Source organism: Cyprinus carpio, chromosome A12 (genome assembly GCF_018340385.1).
Source record: "Cyprinus carpio isolate SPL01 chromosome A12, ASM1834038v1, whole genome shotgun sequence".
NCBI lineage: Eukaryota > Metazoa > Chordata > Actinopteri > Cypriniformes > Cyprinidae > Cyprinus > Cyprinus carpio.
Genome location: NC_056583.1, coordinates 6029705 through 6052401, shown reverse-complemented (window position 1 = coordinate 6052401; position 22697 = coordinate 6029705). Strand labels below are relative to the sequence as shown.

The window sequence follows — 22697 nt, the reverse complement described above, 5'->3', positions numbered from 1 at the left end:
TTAGCCAATCAGAATATATTTATTATATTTTGAGTAAAATTTACAGTTATGTGGAGTACATGGAAGCTTGTTTCTGCCACAGGATAAAAAAAACGTAACTGTGAATTTTTATCTTTTCTGAGAAGAAACGCCATAATTGTGAGATATAAACTCGCAATTTTGAGGAAAAAAGTAGTTGTTTACCATTTTTATTCTTTAATTCTTTAATAGTTTATATCTTGCAATTCTTTTTTTATCAGAATTGTGAGTGAAAAAGTTGCGATTACCTTTTTTTATTCTTTTCTCCCAGGTAGAAACAGGATGACACAGTGTGACAGAAATTATTGAAACCAAAGAAATCAGCTTTGGATAATGATTTGATTTATTTATAATGATTTCATTTATAAACAAATCTTCTCACTTGCCTCTTGTTTTTCAAGCTAATTGTGAGTAAACCAGAGAGAAAAATGGTCAAGGGTTCTGGCTTTCACATGGATCTTCTCATCCTGGTGAGCATGGGAGGTCTGAGTGCCATTTTTGGCATTCCTTGGTTAAGTGCCGCAACTGTACGATCTGTATCTCACGCCAATGCCCTGACTGTCATGAGCAAAGGCCCAAAACCAGAGATTGAGAAGGTTCTGGAACAGAGAGTCAGTGGAGTAGTGGTGGCTTTGCTTGTTGGTATGTTGGCAAACTTCTAAACTTCTTCTAAACATGGTTCTTGCAATACTATACTTCCTAAAGGTACAATAACATCTTCTTTGTCTGTCTGTTTGCAGGTCTGTCCATTCTCATGGAGCCCATTCTAAAAATGATTCCTATTACAGCTCTCTTTGGAATCTTCCTCTACATGGGAATCACATCCCTCAGTGGGATTCAGCTTTGGGATCGAATCCTGCTCCTCCTTATTCCCAAAAAGTATCACCCCAATGAACCCTATGCTACAAAAGTACGTCTCTCAGATGTTCTCACATCTTCCATTACTCTGTTGGAGTCACTGCATTTCGGTTTTTCTTTCTTGTAAATGTTCCATTCTCAAGGTTGGTTGACTTTTGCATGTTAAACCAATTGATCCTGGTCTCTGTCTCCCTCTGCAGGTCAGCACCAGTAGGATGCATGTGTTCACTGCGATCCAGATCGTGTGTCTGGCAATCCTGTGGATGGTGAAATCGAGCCCTGTGTCACTGGCTCTGCCGTTCGTCCTGATCCTCACCATCCCTCTGCGCATGTTCATAACTGGACGACTTTTCACTGAGCAAGAGATTAAATATGTAAGTGGCGCACTGACTGAGACAAAAAAAAAAAAGTTAATTGCATGCTGGAAACAAAGTGCACTGAACTTAAACCATTGCATCTTCTTGACATTCAAGTTTTGCTAAATCTTGATTTACGTAGGCCCTACGTTTAAACGGAATATCTCCCCCCAAAAAATGAAATTATTTATGCAACACTATGGTATTCTGTTCTGTAGAATTAAAAAAATTCTATTTTTTTAAGAATCTACATGCAGGTCTTTTCATACAGTTCATACAGTTCATAGCATCCAAAAAAGACAAATGATCCCAACAACAAAAAAAGCTAGCAGTAGTCCATAAGACAGATGCCAGACATCACACATTTCTGAAGCCTGTAATTCCTTATAATTTGACCTCCTGAAATGAATTTAAACAGGTAAAAGGTCATCACTAATGTATATAGTCAGAGTGCACTTGACTAGAGAGGAGCATTGGTGATTTTAAAGGGATACTCCACCCCAAAAAGGAAAATTTTATTATTAATCACTTACCCCCATGTCGTTCCAATCCCATAAAAGCTTTGTTCATCTTCGGAACACAATTTAAGGTATTCTGGATGAAAACTGGGAGGCTTGTGACTGTCCAATAGACTGCCAAGTAAAATACACTGTCAAGGTCCAGAAAAGTATGAAAAGCATCGTCTGAAAATCCATCTGCCATCAGTGGCTCAATCGTAACATTATGAAGCGACGAGAATACTTTTTGTATGTGAAGAAAACAAAAATAACAACTTTATTCAACAATTCATTTCATACTTTTCTGGACCTTGACCATGTAATTTACTTGGCAGTCTTTGGGACCGTCACAGGCCTCTCGGTTTTCATCCAAAATATCTTAAATTGTGTTCTAAAGACGAACAAATCTTTTACGGGTCTTGAATGACATGGGGGTAAGTGATTAATGACAAAATTTCATTTTGGGGTGGAGTAACCCTTTAACTATATGGGTTAAAAGTATGCAATGCCATAAGTATGTATTAAATTATTAAATTATTTAAATTAAATAATATAAGGGAATAAAGAAAAGGAAAAAAATAACAAGATTTCTGTTAGGACCACTATCGTCAAAAATGATTAGAATACACTTAGAATACAATTTGGATTAGCAGTGTGGTTCTGTTCTGGGCAAAAACTCATGAATGAGCAGGGAGAGCAGCAATAACCTCCTTAGGGTAAACAGAACTGAACCAAAATGTAGCAGATATCATTAATGTTCTTAATGACATTTTAGTGTAACAACATATTCAAGATAAAAGATGTCTGATTCGGGAAAATGAGGACTATCAGAAAGCGGAGTCCTGACTGTGACAAAAGGAGGAGCTGGGGATGGAGAAGGGTAATTTGCTGCTGAGCAAGTGATAAAGCTGCTGAATAATACTGAATAGACCTTATATAGGACTGTAGTGATAGGCGTCGTAGGTAGACATGGATCAGAGCATCAGCTTATGCAACCTTGATTTACATGACCTGCCAGAACTAACGCTACACTTTTTTTTGTAAAGTGATCAATTTAAACTATTTACAAACAATATTTTTATGTTTAAACATGCACACATTTACTCTTATTCAAATGCCTAATATGTAGAAATTTTTTTTTTACTGTTTTGCTGAATGTTGTAAATGAATTATGTAAATTATGATTCAAAATAGCGAACTTTGACAGAAAAAGATGAGTAGTTTGCATCTGCTTTTAATATCTTGATATTAAAATGTTCCTATTTCAGTTTTTAACATGATATCTCTCTAGATTACTCATTAATTAATCATAAAAAATAAAAGATATCTGAGTAAGTGATTTATATTGTATATCAGTGCCAAGATTTAAAACGACAGCACACACTGAAACAGTCAGCAATGCTGGTTAATAATAATGAGTCCAGCCTTCTCAGAGTTCTGAAACTTCTGAAACCAGAGTTCCAAATCAATTCAGTTTAACTTATGAAAAAAAAAATAGCCTGATTTGTGAAACACTTTCTGAAGCATCAAAAGATTCTTCAAAAGTTCTGGTTTGTCTTGTTTTGTCCACTAAAAAAAATGACATGGCATTTTATTTAAGAATTATTATAAGAATTATCTATAAACATATTTAAATCATTTCCTTTCTACTTTATATCTTCAATATAGCTTGACGGTGATGATGCCAAGGCAACATTTGAAGAGGAGCCGGGAGTGGATGTGTATTCTGAAACTCAGATGCCGTTATAGATCATTTTTCTGGAACCAAATTAATTTTTCACAATCAGAGTCAGCAGAATTAGAGTGCAGCCAGCATATGAAAATTTTGACCAAATGATACCCAACTTCAATCCTATTTTAATGCAACTCATTTTATTGATGTGTGTGTGTGTGTGTTGGGATTCTCTGTTAATTATTGTTATAATGCTCATCATGACATATAAGATCATGTACATATAAGTGCCTTTTATAAGGTCTTTAAAATCAGATAAATAAATAATACAAATAAATAATTTTTATAAATACTTTGTCTTGTTGGAGGAGTAGATTTGCTCTGTCCCTCATATAAAGATGTACCAGTCTAGACATCATTGGGTGACTTAAACCTGAAGAATGCATTTCCTGAGGAATGTATGTATTTTATGCTGTCAGATAGCTCTACATCAAACATGTTCAAGCATTTTTCCTTTCCATGTTACAGGCAAATAAGACAAACAGCCAAAGTGACACTTCATAAATTTGAAATATCTATCCATCCATCTATCTATCTATCTATCTATCTATCTATCTATAATAAATTCTGTAAAAAAATATGTCTGATAGTTTGTTGTTTTCCTGTACTGTCACCATCATATAATGTTTTAACATATTGGAGCCTACAGTTGCCTCAGCATTTGACTGTGACATTCAACAATGAATTTTTAAGCAAATACAAATGCTCATTAAAAATATAAATATATAAAAATGTATACATAAATGAGCAAAAATAAATCAAATAAATAAAAACAAATCTTGAAATTTAATTATTTTCAATTATCTTGATTTTAAATGACAACGTAAAAAAAATCCTCAGTGAATTGGACAAGGTTGCCATGTTTGAGAAGTTTATATGTAATTAAAAGACTAAATTAAATCTGTTTATCATATAAATTGATTGTAAACTGCTTGATTCATATGGATTACTTTTACAATGTCTTTATGAACTTTTTGAAGTGTCAAATTTTGTGTGAAATGGACTTTTAATGGAGGGACAGAAATCTCTCAGGTTTCATTTAAAATATTTGTATTTGTGTTTTTGTAAGTTTTATTGTCTAATAGTGAATAAAAATTGCGAATATTTAGCAAACTACAAATCATATCAAATTAGTGTTGCCACCTTCAGTGAGGCAAAATAAGGGGCACCCATTCGCGACCCCAAAAAAACAAGGACAAATAATCAAGGAGGAACTATAACTCAACAATAATGCATGAGAAAAAATGCTCATGTAAATTTGCAACAGAACACAATAATATTGATATTTTAAATTTCATTATTTATAATTATTAATTATAAATAATATTTATTCTTATTTATTTATTTATTTTATTAATTTGCTTAAATTAGGACTACATTATTATGTAATTATTTGTCCCATTTTTATCTAAATAATTTAGCTTTTTTTTACTTTTTAAAATTCCAAATTGTATATGACATATATGATTATTTACTATGTATATATTTATGATTAATATAAATATAAATATAAATTAATTAATAAAAATTAATAAACAGGGTCGAACATTAATTCTAATCTTTTAATTAATCTGTCTAATCATGTCTACAAATATAATAATTATGTCTACCAAGCTCTGATAATGTATGGAATATTATATTAACAGACTATCCAAATTGTAATAAAACAACAGTTCTATAACTTTAGAAGCAAATATGTGTCTGTCACTTTAAATAAGGTTCACCCAAAAATTAAAACTCTGTCATAATTTGCCCACGTTGTTCTAAACCTGCATAAAGTTCTTTCTTCTGTTGAACACAAAAGAAGATACTTTGAAGAATGTGGGTAACTAAACAGCTGCTAGTCCTCAGTAACTTCCATAGCAGATAAAAAAAAAAAAAAAAAGAATAATAATAATAAAAAAAAAATACTGTTTGGTCAAACTATCTTCTTTTGTGTTCATTTTTAGGTGACCTGTCCCTTTAAGTCAAACAGTCCACCGTGAACAACTGAACGCTTCACTGCAAACTCCATCGCTATGGAAACAAAGACGCCAAAATGCAATCACGCGCAAATGAGCTTCTCTAATACCTCGTATGAAATTGACTTCATTATAATTGCTTATAATAGTATTAAAAAATGCTTATACTTATTTGTTGACAATATCGTCCCGTAAGGATTTGATACGGGACCACAGACTGCATAAAAGGGACGCATCATTTTACCTTTAACTTTCATCAGTTGATTTCCATTTTTCTTCTTTCAGACCTGGCTAGGCGATTCAGCGGTGAGGCGTTCAGAATAAGATCAGCTAGGATCGATTGGTCAGGTCTGGGTAAAGGGAAATGGAAGTCTACAGACTGGGATAAGAGATTGAAGTCCGAATGTGGAACTTGTTTTTGTCTGTGAGGAAATACTTTAAGGGAAATGTATCTTAGGGCCTTTTGTGTGCGTTACCTTTCATGCGCAAACCAGTAATGGATTAGAGAACTAGTAGATTCCTCTCAGATTTGATGATTGATTTGATCAGATGAGCAGCCTCAGTCAGTGCAGTGAACAGACCGACAACAGCAACAGCCTCCATTCCTCAGCTGGTGAGTGACAGTAATGAACATATGATGCAGATAAACGGTATAAATCACGCCAAAATCACTTATGAGTTGGGATTTTCGCGGGCGTCTTTTTAACTATAACCCCTTATGATTAAAATTCAATTCAGTGCTGCCTGTATTGTTGAATCCACCCTGTAAACGCCCTCATAATAATACCACATACATAATAATAGTGTTTGCATCAATCATGTTTAATAACATATCTTGTCGTTTATTATATTATGCTATTAAAGCATGTAAGTTACTTGATCTCTTGTGTTCAAGCTACTGAACGGCTGTTATTTCAGTCTGTAGGCGAGACGGGATGTACATCTTATTGTGATCAATCGATCTGTTTGATTAAAATATCTCTTACAGCTTTTAAAATGAAACAACCTTCATCAATGCGATAGTCGAGTGTTTGCAGTTTGCAATGTAAACGCTTGTTTTTCAAGTCAGTGCAATGACGTATCGTTGATATATTCGATTATTCATAATATAACAAGTAAATGCAGAACTACATAGTCAGGACTTTCGTTTTGTTTGACTATTAATGCAGACGGAATCATACATTGCTGTCTCACACCCTGTCTGTGTCTGTATTTGTCTTCCTTTGTTTGGGTTGTTGTTGTTTCAGCCTCTCCTCAGCCCATGACTGCTGCACTACAGCATGTAGACAGCAGTGCTTTCTCCTGGGGCTTTTGCAAATGAAAATGGAGGACGTGTCTCTGTCCAGTATGGACAACAGTAAGATGGAGGTGAGTGGGTACGCCTTTGTTTTTCATATGTTATATTCTGCATAATTAGATCTGTGTTGAATAAACAAACACATGTGGGTGTTTCACCTCTGCGTCATGAAGCCTGTCTCATGTTATACACTGTACACTCATTTCATTGCTTTTCCCAGCTGATGTGTGATTGCGAATGTGATGTGTAGTCTCCTGAAGGTTACAGTGTGATTCAAGCACATTAATACATGCATGTGTTGCGCCTTCTCCCACAGGGCTTTGCTCAAGAGATCCTGTCTGATCTGGTGGAGGACGCTTGTTTGGGGCTTTGTTTCGAGGTTCACAGGGCTGTCAAACAGGGATACTTTTTCCTGGATGATACAGACCAGGAGAGTATGAAGGACTTTGGTGAGAGTCTCACATGTTTCTCAAATAAGGCATTGAACTGGCATTCTGGGACCTAAGGCCCTTCACACCAAGAACGATAACGATAACTATAACAATAGCTATTAGCGTTCACGCAAAGGCATGATAACCTTCTGTTTATTATAAGCATGCGCTGCAGTTATGTTTTCTGCCACTTTAAATTCTTGAGCTATATATTTATATATCTTTTTCATCCTTTGTGTGAACTGGTAGTTTTAATCCACTTTTGTAATGAAAATTTGATTATATTCCTGTCCATTTTCACTGATTTGACTAAAGTCAAGTGTGGTTAGTTCACCAAAAGGGTGTAAGATATTCATTTTTATAATGACTTAACAGCAGGATCTTTTTATCTTAAGGTGCGATCACAGCAACATTTTGGTGAAATTTGGGGAAAAGTACTATGATTCAGAATAAAAACAAAATACACTATCCAGTGGGGGCAGGGAGACCAAATGGGAAAGCACCCTCAAGCTCTAAAAATCACAAAAAGGCCATAAAAGCAATTTTCATGACATTTGCACACAAGATGTCTAAAGTCATTTTCAAGGAAAGGCCATATTTGTAATGGCAGCAATTTCAGGTATTCAATACCAACTCTTGTGTACTTGACTAGGGAAATACTGAAATCTCAAAACAGCTTGCCAAACTCATATTTAAATAGCACATTTCAAGTCAGCAACAAAATTCGACATGAACTATCCCATAAACATTGTTTTTAGTCATCAAATAGTGTTAAAAAGTATGTTTTATATTGGTCCAGTCAATGAGTATGTGCAGTCCCAAGTGTATGACTCAATTGACTCCTTCATTTAGATAAATAGATGCTTTTTCCTGTTCATTGGCAAATGAGTGAACCATCTTTGTATAAGCAGCTTTTGAAAGAACCAACCAAAATTTAAGCCACCTTTAACCCAAAACTCTTGTTTTCTACTGTCTTTTGTAGAAATCGTGGACCAGCCTGGAGTAGATATTTTCGGGCAAGTGTACAACCAGTGGAAAAACAAAGAGTGCGTGTGTCCCAACTGCAGCCGGAGCATCGCTGCCTCACGGTTTGCTCCTCACCTGGAGAAATGCCTCGGCATGGGCCGCAACAGCAGTCGCATTGCCAACCGAAGGTATTATAACTGAACGTTCCCTGAAGAGAACTTTAATATAGATGTCACCTGAACTCAAGGCAAATGTTCATGAAGGGTTGGTGCTTGCCTGAATGTCTGGAGTCCATTTTTGATCATGCTGGTCATGTGACTGCTGTTGAGGAACGTGTGATAGTAATGTGTGTGTTTATATATAAATGCATATTTAGAATTGCGAGTGGCAACAACACAAACAAATCAGAGAGCGATCAAGAGGACAATGATGATGTCAATGACAATGACTGGTCTTATGGGGCAGAAAAGAAAGGTGAGTCTGTAATATATCACCTTTCTTTGCAATATTGTAGATATTACCGTATTTCACTGCATAAATAGTAACTGCAACTAGTATTTACGAATGTATGTGTGTTTTGAATAATTGTAATATTTAATATTTTGCTTTCCAGCCAAGAAGAGAAAGTCAGATAAGGTATTTTTACATTCTTTGAAACAGCCTGTGCACTTGGTAAGTTTGTTTTACTATTACAGATGTTCTGTTTGCTCTTAGATGGCCCCTCAGATTTGTAGCCACGGGATCTGGTGCAAACTAGTTGTAGAATTAGTTTATTAAAGGATGTAGAATTCTTATCCACAATTCCTTTCAACAAGAATGTTTTGTTCATACATTAGCTCTCTAATAAGTGCTGGACTGTAGCATTTTATGCCTGCCTTTTCCATAGCCATGTCTTTTTGTTGGTTTCATTTTCATATCCTGGGTGCAGGCTAATGTTTGTTGTCTCTTTTCTTTCTGCACAGAATCCAAATTCACCAAGAAGATCCAAATCCATGAAACATAAAAATGGTAGGTCTGTGTTTTTCTTTCTTGCGTGAAATCTGTAATATATTCAAGTTTAAGGGCCCCGATATACTCACGGCAAAGTTCTTTTTTGTTCTTCGCTTCGGGGTAAAAAGAAGTTTGAAATACCTGATCAGCAGCGGTATACTGTAAGCAAACATCCCCACGCTGCTCGAAAGTGGCATTTATATGAATATGTAAATATGTACTGCATGCTTTCCTCTCAATAAAAAAATAAACCCACAACAGAAATGACAGCAATGGGGGGGGGAAAGCAGCATTCGAGCATCTGATCATATCGACTTGGACATGTTTGCATCATGTCTGCACTTCAGCACTCCACTCAAATCACGTCACATTTATTATATAGCACTTTATACAGCAGTTTGAATGAATAATTCACCCAGAAATGAAACATTTTTGAAAATTTACCCAACCAGGTCATTCAAGTTATAGATGAGTTTACTCCGAACAGGTTTGCATTATCACTTGCTCACCAATGGATCATCTGCGGTGAATGGGTGCCGTCAGAATGAGAGTCCAAACAGCTGATAAAACAAACAAGCAATCCACATGACTCCAATCCATCAATTAACGTCTTGTGAAGAGAAAAGCTGAGTGTTTCTAATAAACAAATTCATCATTAAGACTTTTTTAACTGTTGCTTCTGACTAAAATATGAGTCCTCCATCCATAATATTGCTTTCTCCAGTGAAAAAGTCATGTCATCTGAATCAGGAGAGCAATATGCACAGATCAAGTACCATTTACAAATGAAACAGTCCAAAACTGTCCTAAATAAATATGTCTCTGGATTTTTATGTTTTTTTTCAATGGAGGAACTCAGAAGTGACGGTTTAACGTTAAATTGGATTTGTTTCTTACGAACACAATTTTTCAACTCCACAAGACCTTAATTGTAGAATTGAAGTCGTGTGAATAACTTGTAGATTATTATAATGTTTTTATCAGCTGTTTGGACTCTCATCCTGACGGCACCCATTCACTGCAGAAGATCCAAGTGAAATTGAAATTCCTCAAAATCTGTTGAAGAAACAAACTCATCTACATCTTGGTTGGCCTGAGGGATTTACAGAATTACAACTTTAGTTTCTCATATAAAGCAGCTCTTCAGTGTGTTCATGCATTTACTCCCTTCTAACCTCGACAGACTGAACAGAAGAAACGAACCGGGGAAAATTTCCACGTCAAAGAAGGCAGAGCCTCAGAGCACACCTACTCATTATGCAATCGTCACGGACCAATGGTAGTTCGAAGGCATTTACCAGCCAGAGCAAACCTTTCCAGAAAGTTTGCTTTTGCAAGCTGTTTCGAACACCCAAAGCGAACTCCAAATGATTTTGTTCGAAATTACATCACACCAGTTCGTTCTTCGATTTCACTTGCAGTATATGGGGCCTGTAGTGGTCATTCACACAGAACTTGTTTTTGCTTTGAAAAATGTGACATTGGAAATGGGGGGAAAACGCAAGACGCATTTATTTTGGAATTAAACTTCTTTTGCTTAATTGTCAAACACGACCATCTAGCGCATGTTTACAAAGAAACACAATGGAAATGCAGTGGAGTGGAATACAAAAACATTCTGTGTTAACGGCCCCTTAAGTTGCATTCAGCAAGTCCAAGGTCCAATTTAAAAGGTTTACATGCCGGTTAAAAATGTTGTAAGTGATAATGTATGCTAGCAGTCAACGGTCTTTGAGTTATTGAAAGTTTTTGAAAATAATTTTATTTAACTGTCTGGTGAATGGTTTTCTTGAGCTTTGCTTGGTCCTAAGCGATGTGTGGAGAACTGGGACAGTTCGTGCGTGTTGCTAAGAGATGAGACATTCTCTCAATAACACTGTGGGTAGCAGGAGTCACTAACTACCCACAGTGCCACACAGTTCACCTTATCACGGGATTGTGTGATCTGAATTATGCTGATCAGTGGAGGAGATGTGGACTAATTCTTCTGTCATTCAGTTTACTTTTTCTCTTTTTTTCTTGTCTTCATTATTTTTTTGCACAATCTCTCATATCCTGTTCATGCAGCTTTGATGGCTGGTTTCTCAAAAATGACACATCTATGATAGAGGAACTTGCACGATTCTCTCAGGGAGGAAGTAAGAACTCATTGTATCAGTAGACAGACGCTGGGCCAGTTGAGCTCTCCCATCACTAAGGTGCAGGATTCTTTCTAAATGAACGATTCTCATATGCAGTCTTTCATTCTGGGAGGATTTTGCAACAGTTAATAATTAAATTGTTAAAGATTAATAACAAAAAATATAAAACATAAATCAGTGTGAACAGTTCCCAGTCAGTCCTAATCGAGTAATTACTACACAGGTTTTTATTACATTTTTGGAGAATCATGATCCAGTAGAGTATTTTCTTCTCTCTATAGTTTAATAGCCAAAGTGTGGTACAATTGTACTATATTATGTCACTAGATCTATAGCACATCATCATACTACGTTTTTTTTCAATAGCAAGTTATTGATTACAAAGAGAGCGAAGACAGTTTGGCATAGATCTCCAAAAAGAATTAAGGCTTGAGAATATCTTTATCATTGAAATGTTTTTCTTTTCTCGTTTTTTTTTTTATGTTTTAGATGTTTACAGTGTAAGGTGTCCTGTGCGGTCTCACTTTGTTTGTGACTGTGTGTATATATATATTTGACTAGGTGAAAGATGCTGCTATCCTGACTGTGAGCCGTACGCTTATGGACATGTCATGTAATAAAAGATCAGAACTCTGAACATGTTTCATGTTGTGTTTCAGAAATTCTAAACAGAAATTTTAAAAAAAAATTCAACTGTGAGCCTTTAAGTCCCTTGGTAAAATGTATCATGTGAGGTTTAGGCTTCTTTTGTGTTCACAGATAAAAAATGTACAATTAATTAACTGGCTACTTTTTGTCAATCAGTTCTGGTCCTCAAATTGAGTAGGGCAAGTGAATAGCATTAAAGGAAATAAGCAGTATGTCTAACAATGGCAACATTGCAGATGTTGTATGTCTGGATTTCATTACTACTACAATTATAGTACTTACCCTGTGATTTCAAATGTAGTGTGAAAATGCTTTTATATAGATTTTTTTTTATCACTGCTTGTCTGTGTTTACAGCCAAATCTTATGAACAAATGAAATGTATTTGGAACTTTGCCTTTGCTAAAATATAGAATAGAAATAACAAAGGCCTCCCTTAGGGTTTTTTTTTTGTTTTTTTTTAAACTCTGGTCCCCATATATATATATATATATATATATATATATATATATATATATATATACACACACATATATGTATGTGTGTGTGTGTATATATGTATGTATACGTGTGTTTGTGTGTTTGTTTTTAAAACATTTAAAATATAAAATATTTTGAGTAACATTTTAAGTACAGACTGAAATAAATGGTAGAACATGTTTATTTAACCACTTTTTGGCATTTTTTTTTTTTCGTGTATTTTATTTCCTGAACAATTTTGCATGGCAAGGCTGAAGAATGACGAACAATAAACGCACTAATTAATTGGAACCGGTTGCGAATATTTGATCTTAAAATAAGCACACATTTACACTTGTTCATATGCTTATTATGTCGATTTTATAATGAAATTAAATATAATCATTTTGACATTGACGCTGTTAGGCAGGAGAGGCAGACCATCCTAAAAACACGTGTAAAACTTTGTCATCCTAACAACAAATTGAGCAGCATCAAGACTACTACACAGTGAGGGTGTGAGCACATTCGAAACAAAAGGTCTTTGTACACCAAATTAAACTGTTTAGAAAACAAAACGAAACATAACCTGTTGCCTAGGTGGAGGATTTCAAGTGAAAGTTATTTGGCAACCCAGAGAGGGAGGAGATCTGAGAAGCCACACACACTGATAACTGTAGACATTGGTCAGGCTCTTAAAATGTTGAAGAGAGGCAACCAGTGTTTGACATGCTTTAGAGGAAGACATGACACACGCAACGGACGTCGATCGACAATTAAAGACATAAGAATATTTATAAGTTAGATATTTGAACGCGATGCGGTCACGCGGAACTTTAACATTTTTTGAGTGACTCAGTGACGATTTCGGATTTGTTTCTTAAGAGTTATTAGCGGGAAAGATAATCAAAAATGGCTTCTAGGTTGGGTTTATCAGGTTTCCCCGTCAACTCCAGTACCCCAATAAACCCCAGCATGAACCCCATGAACCCGGGTCACAGCAGCGCCATGAGAATGTCAGCAATGCCGCAGAACTCACCCTACAGAGGGATGGGCAGCACCCCGAACCAGTACCTCCAAGTAAGTGACGAAACCACTCTTAATTTGTTCTCTGAAGTGTTTAGCATCACGCCATAGCTTCTTCAGTCTTCCCTTCTGCCTTAAAATAGGAAGTGCCATTTGAATTTGCAACGACGATTTAATAGCACATCTGTGATAATAAACACTGTCAGGTAATACAAGGATGCCGCTTTACAGAAATATAAAGAGAAAAGACAGGAATTTTGAATGAATTATTTTTAGAGCACTGTTTATTGAGGCCCTAGGAGAACAAACATGTAACGTTTCTTCCGCGTTTGAGTCCCACCATGACCACAACGCGCGTGCTTTATTCTGAATAGGTTACGTTACCTGCAAATACTCGGTTCAGTCTCTAACAAAAAAGTGCCATGGTAACTATTCCATTTTGTAATATACCATAGTAACCCGATTGTCTTTGGACTGGACATATATAATTGTAATAGCATAGTATTTACTACGCCGTTGAGGAGTAACGTTACCTCCCATATGCCGTGTTTGAATATGATATCCATTATGTCATGAACTTATAAAGTTAAAAACAATCTTAATCTTTGTTAACATTTGTTAATTAAAATACTGTTCATTGTTAGCTCATGGAACATTATTAACAGTTACAACATTTGATTTTAATAATGTATAAAAGGAATGGTTCACACAAAAATGAAAATTCTGTCATCGTTTACTCACATTCTACTCGTTCTAAACTTGTATGAGTTTTTTGGAAGTCAGTGGTTACCATCAACCGTTTGGTTACCAACATTCCATCAGAATTTCTTCTTTTGTAGTCCTACATAAAGTTTTAAATTTGCGGTGCTTTACCTATAATAATTGATATTGATATTTGTTAGTGTCACAATAGTAATACTCAAATCATACCCACAGCGCCCGAGTATGTCACCCAGCCGAGGAATGCCAATGGGGGGCATGGGGTCTATGGGTTCCCCTCTACCTGGACCGTCTTATAGTGGAGCCATGCCCATGCGACCTGGGATGCCTCAAGCCGCGATGGACCCAGCCCGGAAGAGACTCCTTCAGCAGCAACAGCAGCAGTCCGGGGGTCTTATGGGTCCAAGAAGGGGGTAAGTGCATTGACTATAATTGTTTGTGCATGAATGGCAACAAATTTAAAGTTACAGTAGCATTCATATCTCTTCAAAGTTCCCATGTGAGTCTGGACTATGAAGCCTTATAAACAAAGAAAGGTTTTATTTTTGGAGCCTCAAGTACAGTCTGTCATAGATGTGTTAATAATGTGGCAATATAGTGGTCTGGTTATACTATAGAGCAGGATGTCAAGTATGATATTAAATCTAAGAGGAGCTTCACTTTCTGTGATAGAAAGTGTCTAGTACTGAACCCAAAGTGTCATCTGGCACCGGATGGGCATTTGTCTCTTGGACACCAAAGGCTTCTTTGTTCTTCTGGCTCAGAGACTCATTTGTTTCATTTTGCCAAAGAAGCATAGCATAGCTGTGAATTAAAAAAAAATGGTTTTAAAGAAGTCTCATGATATTAGCTAGGAGACTGAGCCATGGGGCAGATTTATTTGATATTTTTGATGTTTGCTGAGGCATTTTGAACACCACAAAATGCAAAGGTATTAGTTGCTCACCCTCATGTCATTCTAAACCTGTATGACTTTTGTTATTCTGTCACACATAAAAGAAGATATTTTGAGGAATGTCTCAATGTGATCACCAAAACTGTTTAGTTACCCATATTTTTCAAAATATCATAATTTGTGTTCTGCAGAAAATGATGGGTGAACTATCTCTTTAACCATAAATATTAAACTTTGGTTGTTTGTGATACACGCATGAACAATTTATACCTAAAATTATCAAATTATTATGTAGTTGAGGAGAGATGTGCTATTATTGATACAAGCAATCAGATGACTTTTAGTTTTTAAGAATAAAACAAGTGAAAATTCCATGGACATAAGGAGTGGCTCGAAAAAACGATGAAAACAGACTAAATCTAGTCATTTTAATAGGAATCTGAGCGATTAGGAGTTTCACACAAGGCCGAAAAAGTTCCTCACACCGATTTCAAAATCTAGTTTTATTTTAAAAGATAACAGAGGTTCCTTAAAAATTTTATTAATTAATTGTTTTTCTTTTTTATATACTTTAATGGGTCATAAGTGGAGCCGAATGGAATTGGTTGGTTAATTAATTAATTTATTTTTGTTGGCAGAATTCGTTTAAACATGGCAAATCAATAGCTACAAAGCATTATCAAATTCCACAAAATATTTAATAAGAATAATTCTGCTGCGTTTAAATGATTAAGCATTTCAGCAGAATCAGCCTTAGAGGAAAGATGCAGATTTTCCAAATTTTCCAATGTTTGCTGTAAATAACAATAATTGTTTCACTGTAAATTCTATGAGGAAAATATTACTTTATTTGTTTAAGAATAAATATGTGGTGTCCACTTCAGATCTCCAGGACTTTAAACTGTGCCTTCTGTAATTGAAATAACATTTTAACATATGTTCGTGTTGAGTCATGTTTCTTACACATCTGCTCTACATTTTCAGGGTGAAGAGGCGTAAGATGGCTGACAAAGTCCTCCCACAAAGGGTGAGTTTAAACAGAATAGTATAAATCGGGGGGGGGGTATGGGGGGTTATGCTGAAGTACATCGTTTCTCATGATTTTGGTGTTCTTCAGATCAGGGATCTGGTCCCAGAGTCTCAGGCTTATATGGACCTTCTGGCTTTTGAGAGAAAGCTGGACCAGACCATTGCTCGCAAACGAATGGAGATACAGGAAGCCATCAAAAAGCCCATCACGGTAGATGTGGTAAACTGGAGTAGCAATTCAGAGATTAATTCTTAGTTCAACTATGTTTAAGTTCACCCCACAAAAAAAAAAAATCTTGAATCATTTACTCACCCTCAAGTTGTTGCAAACATGTATGACCTACTTTCTTCTGTGGAATACAAAAGAAGATATTTTAAAGAACGTTGGAAACCAAACCATTTTTATGCTCATTAACTTCCATTGCATGGACAAAAAACAGACACATTTAAGAATAAAAAAAAAGTCATACAGATTTGGAGCAATGTAGGTCGAGTAACTGATTACAGAATTTTCGTTCTTGGGAGAACTATCCTTTAGCACTTACATTTCTATAAGAAAAGTAAAATGTATTTGAATAAATAGATTTATTATGTATTATCTCAATGCTCTTTATTCTGCTCATCCAGCAAAAACGTAAACTGAGGATCTACATTTCTAATACCTACACACCTGGCAAGCCAGAAGGTGAGGAGGCTGAAAAAGTGGCATCATGGGAACTTCGAGTGGAAGGCAAACTCCTGGAGGATGTATGTAATGAGTTTCACTATGTGTTTGCTTGTTGGCAGAAATGTGAACTTGAAGCAAGGTGAAAGATCACACAATAAAGAACTCTATTGCAGTGTTTCATGGCAAGCAACAGCTCTAGATAAAGCTGACTGTGTTGGCCCTGTTCTCAATGCTTTATATTTGGCAGTCTTGAGTCTCTTGGTCTGTTGGCCAGCTTAACTGCACTGGCTCATGTCCTCAGCTCACTCCTTCAAACCAGATGTGCTCTAAGTTGTTCCATGTTCCCAAACTCTGAGGAAAAGGAATTGAAACTTTGGCCCCTTTTTGAAATTAGTCCAAAAAAAAAAGTGTGAGGGTATATTTGCCAGCTGAAGGCCTCTGGCTGTGCTGCCGCCACATAAAAAGAGGAAATTATTCTTTCTTTTTCGTCACTTTCTTCTACCTTAGTGGTCATAAGTTGGTACTGCAAAGGGAGGGAAAGGCAAGGCATTGCGCAAGCTCATACTGGCGCAATAGCTGTTTGTGACTGAGTGTGTGCTGCTTCTAAAATAACCTCCCCCCCCCCCCCCCCAGTGTGGTCAGCTCCTAACAATGCAGTATCAATCAACAGCATGAGCGCGTTGCAAAAAGATCTTGTTCTCTCTCCCCCTTTAACCTACTTCTTTCTCTCTGTCTTTATCTTTATCCTTAGCCTGGGAAACAGAAACGAAAGTTTTCATCTTTCTTTAAAAGCCTTGTCATTGAACTGGACAAAGAACTGTATGGCCCAGACAACCATTTGGTGGAGGTAAGATATTATAGAGTTATAAGTTCATATTTTAATACCTGGGTTTTAACCCTAGAGGACCGTCAAGGTACTACACACACACACACACACAAACACACATATGTATGTGTGTGTGTGTGTATGTGTATATATATATATATATATATATCTGACATAAAAAAAAAAGTTCTTAAGTATAATTAACCTCACCCTCTTGTATTGTCTTGCAGTAAATTCAGTCATTACATCTGTAGTCATATCGTTTTCTGTGTGTCTTAGTGGCACAGAATGCCTACAACTCAGGAGACAGATGGATTTCAGGTGAAGAGACCAGGGGATGTGAACGTGAAATGTACTCTCCTTCTCATGCTAGACCACCAGGTATCACATACATGTATATGTCACACACACACACACACATATAGGCTATATATCAGGCTTGGGGCAAAAATCCCATCGAATTGAACAGAAATGCACCCCAAATTCAAGATAATGGTGAAAAATGTCCCTGCATAGTTGTATGTCTACTCCGACTGTTGCAATTTAAAGTGGAATATGAAAATCAGTAAAAATTGCCAATTACAGTATTACATTTAGATCTGCTCATACTGCGTTCTAGATTTCTTTGTATGTGTTGTTTTTTGAAGCATGTTTTTGAGCATAAGAACCAATTAAACATGAATTCAATGGCTAATCAGCGACATGTACATTAGTCACCAGTGATGTTTTTCCCTTCAAGGGATTGAATGAATGTAAATTTGAACAGCAACAACAAAGATACTTTTGTCTACCTTTAACAGTACACTAGCATATAAATAGCCTCAAAACTAACAGACATGGATTAAAAGCCAAAAACGAATGGGGTCTTTAAAATAAATCAAACTTCAATTTGATTTATTTCCTAAGTTTGTTTGTTACAGAGTGGTTAGTTGCATCTTTTTAATGATATGACCTCATCTTATCTTACTTCTCCTTCTACTTGACGTAGCCTCCGCAGTATAAGCTGGATCCACGCCTGGCTCGACTGTTGGGTGTCCACACTCAGACCAGAGCCAGCATCATGCAGGCCCTGTGGCTTTACATCAAAAGCAACAAGCTACAAGACTGCCATGAGAAAGAGTACATTATCTGCAACCGATACTTCAGACAGGTACCCAGAATGTTTAGCCCTCTTAGCAGGAAATTATCTTTAGCTTGTTCTCACAATTCTTTAACCCAAAACACTAAAACTCAATTGAAAACTCACAAGAAAAGAAAATCTCTGCAGAAACCCTAGTTTCTAAGCCTTACATTTGGCGCTGTCTGCCACAACATGCTTTCACTTGCCTCTAAGCCATTGGTATTACTGGCACAGCTGTGCATTAGTTCACATCCTACTTGAGTGATAGATAGCAATTGGACTTTTTTCCAGAAATAGAAATTTTCCACTGCTCCTGACCTATCAACAGAGGCGTTCCTCAGGGCTCTGTTCTCTGCCCATTTCTCTTTGTAGTCTGTATGCTTCCACTTAATCAGAATTCCTTCACACAAAGGAATCAGATTACTTGGTTTCACTTTCCCCTGTTATGTTGACAATCAAAGCTGCATTAGTTCCCATGTTACTTCCATCCTTCCTCTCAACACAAGATCTTTCTTCAAACTGCCCAAGTATACAAGGAGGAGGGGCCGAAGACAAACGTAAAGAACAGGGACTGTACGACAGAAACATCCTAATGCAGAATCCTATCCATCTTTAGAAATCATGGTATTTTCAAATCTGTGTGAAAAAATAAAGATAGGAAGTTTCTGTAATACAGCTCCAGAATATCATGGAGACTTGGCAGGGCCCACCTACCAATTCCCCTGTCTATTATTTAGAAGTCCTTAGCAACTTTATTAAAACACCTTGCATAGTGCAGGTAGTTTTGGACAGGGAAGCACTATTCTCATTGTCTTCAGAATCTAGTTTAGTGCTTGATCTGAGATAATTATTGCATGCTTCATGCAATGGCAACAACGTGATTGGTGCCTTGATCACAAACTCAATGGCTATAAATTGAGCCATGAAACTAAACTGAACTGCTATAATCCTGCAGATTTTTGGCTGCCCTAGGATGAGATTTTCGGATATCCCCATGAAACTTGCCGGCCTCCTTCAGCACCCCGACCCCATCATCATCAATCATATCATCAGGTGTGCTTGTGGTTCCTGTTCTGAATGTTCTCTTTTGTTACTCAACACTTATTTTCCATGCTGTTTTAAAAGAATATTTTCACTTTAATCAAAATGTCAGATTTTTTTCTTATAAACTCAAATATTTAACTTACCAGTCCAAAGTTCAGTCACACTGATGTTTCTGAATATAGCATGCACCTATATATGAATTTCTGAACAAAAGTAAAATTGTATCTATTTTAAATGGGTGAATTTACCAGAATAGGGAAGGAAAATGAACTTGCGTCCAGCATATATGTGAACTCCTTTAATACTGTTGGAAAACTTGGAGAAAATAATATTGAAAAAAGTTTTAATTTGTTTAACATTTTTGGGATTCAGTTGTCATATAATTCCCATTCTTCCATCTCATGTTTTAATCCTGTTTCTCATATTTTGTTTTTAATATTTTAACTATTCTAAAATCTAAAATGTGTAAAATATATATATAGATTTGTAGAGTGGTCTGAATATTGTTGTTATTTATGTTGACCAAAGGCTGCTTTATTGCTATATCATTTTGTCAGTGTGGATCCCAATGATCAGAAGAAGACTGCATGCTTTGATATCGATGTTGAGGTGGACGACCCTCTGAAGGCTCAGATGACCAGCTTCCTGTCATCCACAACTAGTCAACAGGAGATCACTGCCCTGGAGATGAAGGTGTGTGTGTCTGCAAGGACATAAATGAAACCTGATGTAAATTATTTTCCACCCATTCTAAAGTTACATACATATAGAGGGGCTATTTTTAACCAAACATTTACATTCTCCATGATCCATGAGACTATTGAATCCATCAACCAGTTGAAGACCCAGAGAGACTTCATGCTCAGCTTCAGTAACAACCCGCAGGACTTCATCCAGGACTGGCTCAAGTCTCAGAGCCGAGACCTCAAAGTACTTTCAGTTTCCCTCATTGGATTTCATTCCGCCTTCATTTTTTTTGCCATTCGCCATTCACGGATGTTTTGTCTTGGTTTATGCAGTTAATGACAGACACTGTGGGTAATCCAGAGGAGGAGAGAAAAACTGAGTTTTACCACTCACCCTGGGTCAAAGAAGCTGTTGGACGTTATATTTTTTCAAAGGTGACTACTTTGTATATCTTTCCATTGCAAGGCACATCAGCGGTTGGTTGCCTGCTTAACCTGCTTAGACTGGTCTTAAAAAGACTGGTCATAACTTTTTCAAGTCCGTTACAAATAGGTAGATTGGTCTAATTTGAAGACTGATTACTCCTTGGTTAACTGCTAGTTGATCAAACTAGTTCTTAAGATACAGTCTTAACATAGTTGCTGTTTATGCAACTGGCCCCAGATGATATAGTATCTATAATTGTGCATTTTTATTTTATTTTTTTCAGGTCCAGCAGAGGAGACAGGAATTGGAACAGGTACTGGGAATCCGACTCACTTAAGAAGATTCAGGCTACAAATCTACAGTCACCCGAGAAATTGGCTCAACAAATAAAATTGAGAATGAAGCTTTCTGTTTGAAAACCAGTGGAGGAACTTTATGTATAAGTTTTGGGTGCTGGCATTGTTTGGTATGTTGCACTTGTCATAAACAGCTTGTCAGTAGCAGCTTATGTACCATTACACACATCTGGATATATATACATTTCGAATGCTTTTTCAGTAACTGGAACACTTCAGTACATATCCCCTTTGCATTCATTCTCTGGTCTTCTCTTATATATTCTGAAAATGAGCCATCCAGTTTACGTTCCTCTTCATTCAGTTTGTTGACATAATCATCTTTGCTTTTATTGTATCTTGTTAAATACGGCTCTCTTATCATATTTTACAGTATGATATACAGTACTGTAGCTTATTGGCTAACACCCTTATAGGTAACTGATGCAACAAAGCTTTTTGTTTTTGTAGTAGGAATTGCCGAAATCAGTCTACATTTGCCATTCCATTTTTGAAAGGTTTCTAATTGTGACCACAAAGGCTATTTTCACAATTTAATTGCACATTTTTTGAGTTAAGATGCAGTTAGTTATAGTTAAGAAGATTAGTAATGAAAATGCAGTGTTTTTCTTCGATTTTCAATATAGTGGATTTTTTCCATTTGGTCTCTCAGGAAAATGTGCTACACTGCGTTCAAGAGCCATGATTTTGTGTTTCCACCCGAACAGGAAATCCAGCACATTTGGTTGTCCAGCTGTTTTAGTTCAGTGTACCAGACTTTCTGTCTTCATTTTAGTGTTTACAAAGGTTTTTTTTTTTGTATTTAGTGTTTAAAGGTTGCTGGAGTGGCAGAGACCATACAGCAGTGACCGAATAGTTGAAAGATAGTGCTTTAGGTGTGAAAACCTTTTTTTTTTTTTTTCAGGTATTCAAAGCCATATTTTTTACTTTCTATTAAGTAGTTCAGTTCAGTTTGTACTTATACATTCCAAACAGCCGATGGAAAGTCTCTGTTTAAGATTTAATATGTGGTTGTTCATATTGGTGTAGTCATTCGTGTTTTTAAGTATTGCTGACAGCAAGTTGAATTTTCCATAAAGGAATATAGCAGGTTCAAGTTAAGGTCTATGTGATTGCCACAGAAAATACTTTTGACTTTTCAGTTCATAAAGTGGTCAAAAACAAAAAATTTATGTTATGTACTTCAAATGAAATTCTGACTTAAATGCATCTCTGGGGGACAAGTTGAAACAATTTTGTGTTAATCGACAACATGTCACAGATGTTGTCCATAGAGCTGAACTCTGAAAGTTTTCCTCTCAATGGTTTAATTTTGTTTATAACTGAATTTCTCAGACAGTATTAATGCTGATCTGAAATGCAACCTTTGATTTACTTTCGAGTGGGTTAAGCCTTTTTTATAATAAATGCAATTAAGTAAATGCAATTAAGTTCTTACAACTTAAGTTCTGTGTTATATTTTTGTATCAATCAAATGCTTACCTTTTGTACTTTTTTACTGGGAAATTTAAGAATTTTAAACAATAAAGTTGTTTCCATAAAGGGGAA

The 22697-nt window shown here is 36.1% G+C and overlaps 3 protein-coding genes across 5 annotated transcripts; all 3 read left to right on the top strand.

The window, feature by feature from the left end:
• Window positions 1-440: 440 nt before the first annotated feature.
• On the top strand, window positions 441-4003 carry LOC122146966 (band 3 anion exchange protein-like). Its single transcript, XM_042767309.1, has 4 exons — window positions 441-660; window positions 759-928; window positions 1077-1250; window positions 3398-4003. The coding sequence occupies exons 1-4, from the start codon at window positions 447-449 to the stop codon at window positions 3476-3478; spliced, it is 639 nt and encodes a 212-aa protein (XP_042623243.1). The 5' UTR covers window positions 441-446; the 3' UTR covers window positions 3479-4003.
• A 1770-nt stretch (window positions 4004-5773) lies between these two features.
• LOC109070851 (ataxin-7-like protein 3) lies at window positions 5774-11884 on the top strand. Of its 2 annotated transcripts, none has more exons than XM_019087355.2 (8): window positions 5774-6035; window positions 6670-6790; window positions 7036-7168; window positions 8133-8304; window positions 8493-8590; window positions 8730-8788; window positions 9079-9124; window positions 10290-11884. In XM_019087355.2, the coding sequence occupies exons 2-8, from the start codon at window positions 6740-6742 to the stop codon at window positions 10292-10294; spliced, it is 564 nt and encodes a 187-aa protein (XP_018942900.1). In that variant the 5' UTR covers window positions 5774-6035; window positions 6670-6739; the 3' UTR covers window positions 10295-11884. The 2 variants fall into 2 exon arrangements, with proteins under 2 accessions (XP_018942900.1, XP_018942901.1); XM_019087356.2 differs by having other exon boundaries at window positions 5779-6035; window positions 8730-8752.
• Window positions 11885-13038: 1154 nt separating this feature from the next.
• LOC109053467 (SWI/SNF-related matrix-associated actin-dependent regulator of chromatin subfamily D member 2-like) lies at window positions 13039-22697 on the top strand. Of its 2 annotated transcripts, none has more exons than XM_042767306.1 (13): window positions 13039-13433; window positions 14316-14512; window positions 15979-16021; window positions 16112-16243; window positions 16651-16770; window positions 17442-17537; window positions 17796-17897; window positions 18505-18666; window positions 19592-19689; window positions 20238-20373; window positions 20488-20610; window positions 20700-20801; window positions 21077-22697. In XM_042767306.1, exons 1-13 carry the CDS (start codon window positions 13266-13268, stop codon window positions 21128-21130), a joined length of 1533 nt encoding a protein of 510 aa, XP_042623240.1. In that variant the 5' UTR covers window positions 13039-13265; the 3' UTR covers window positions 21131-22697. The 2 variants fall into 2 exon arrangements, with proteins under 2 accessions (XP_042623240.1, XP_042623241.1); XM_042767307.1 differs by having other exon boundaries at window positions 13041-13433; window positions 16112-16234.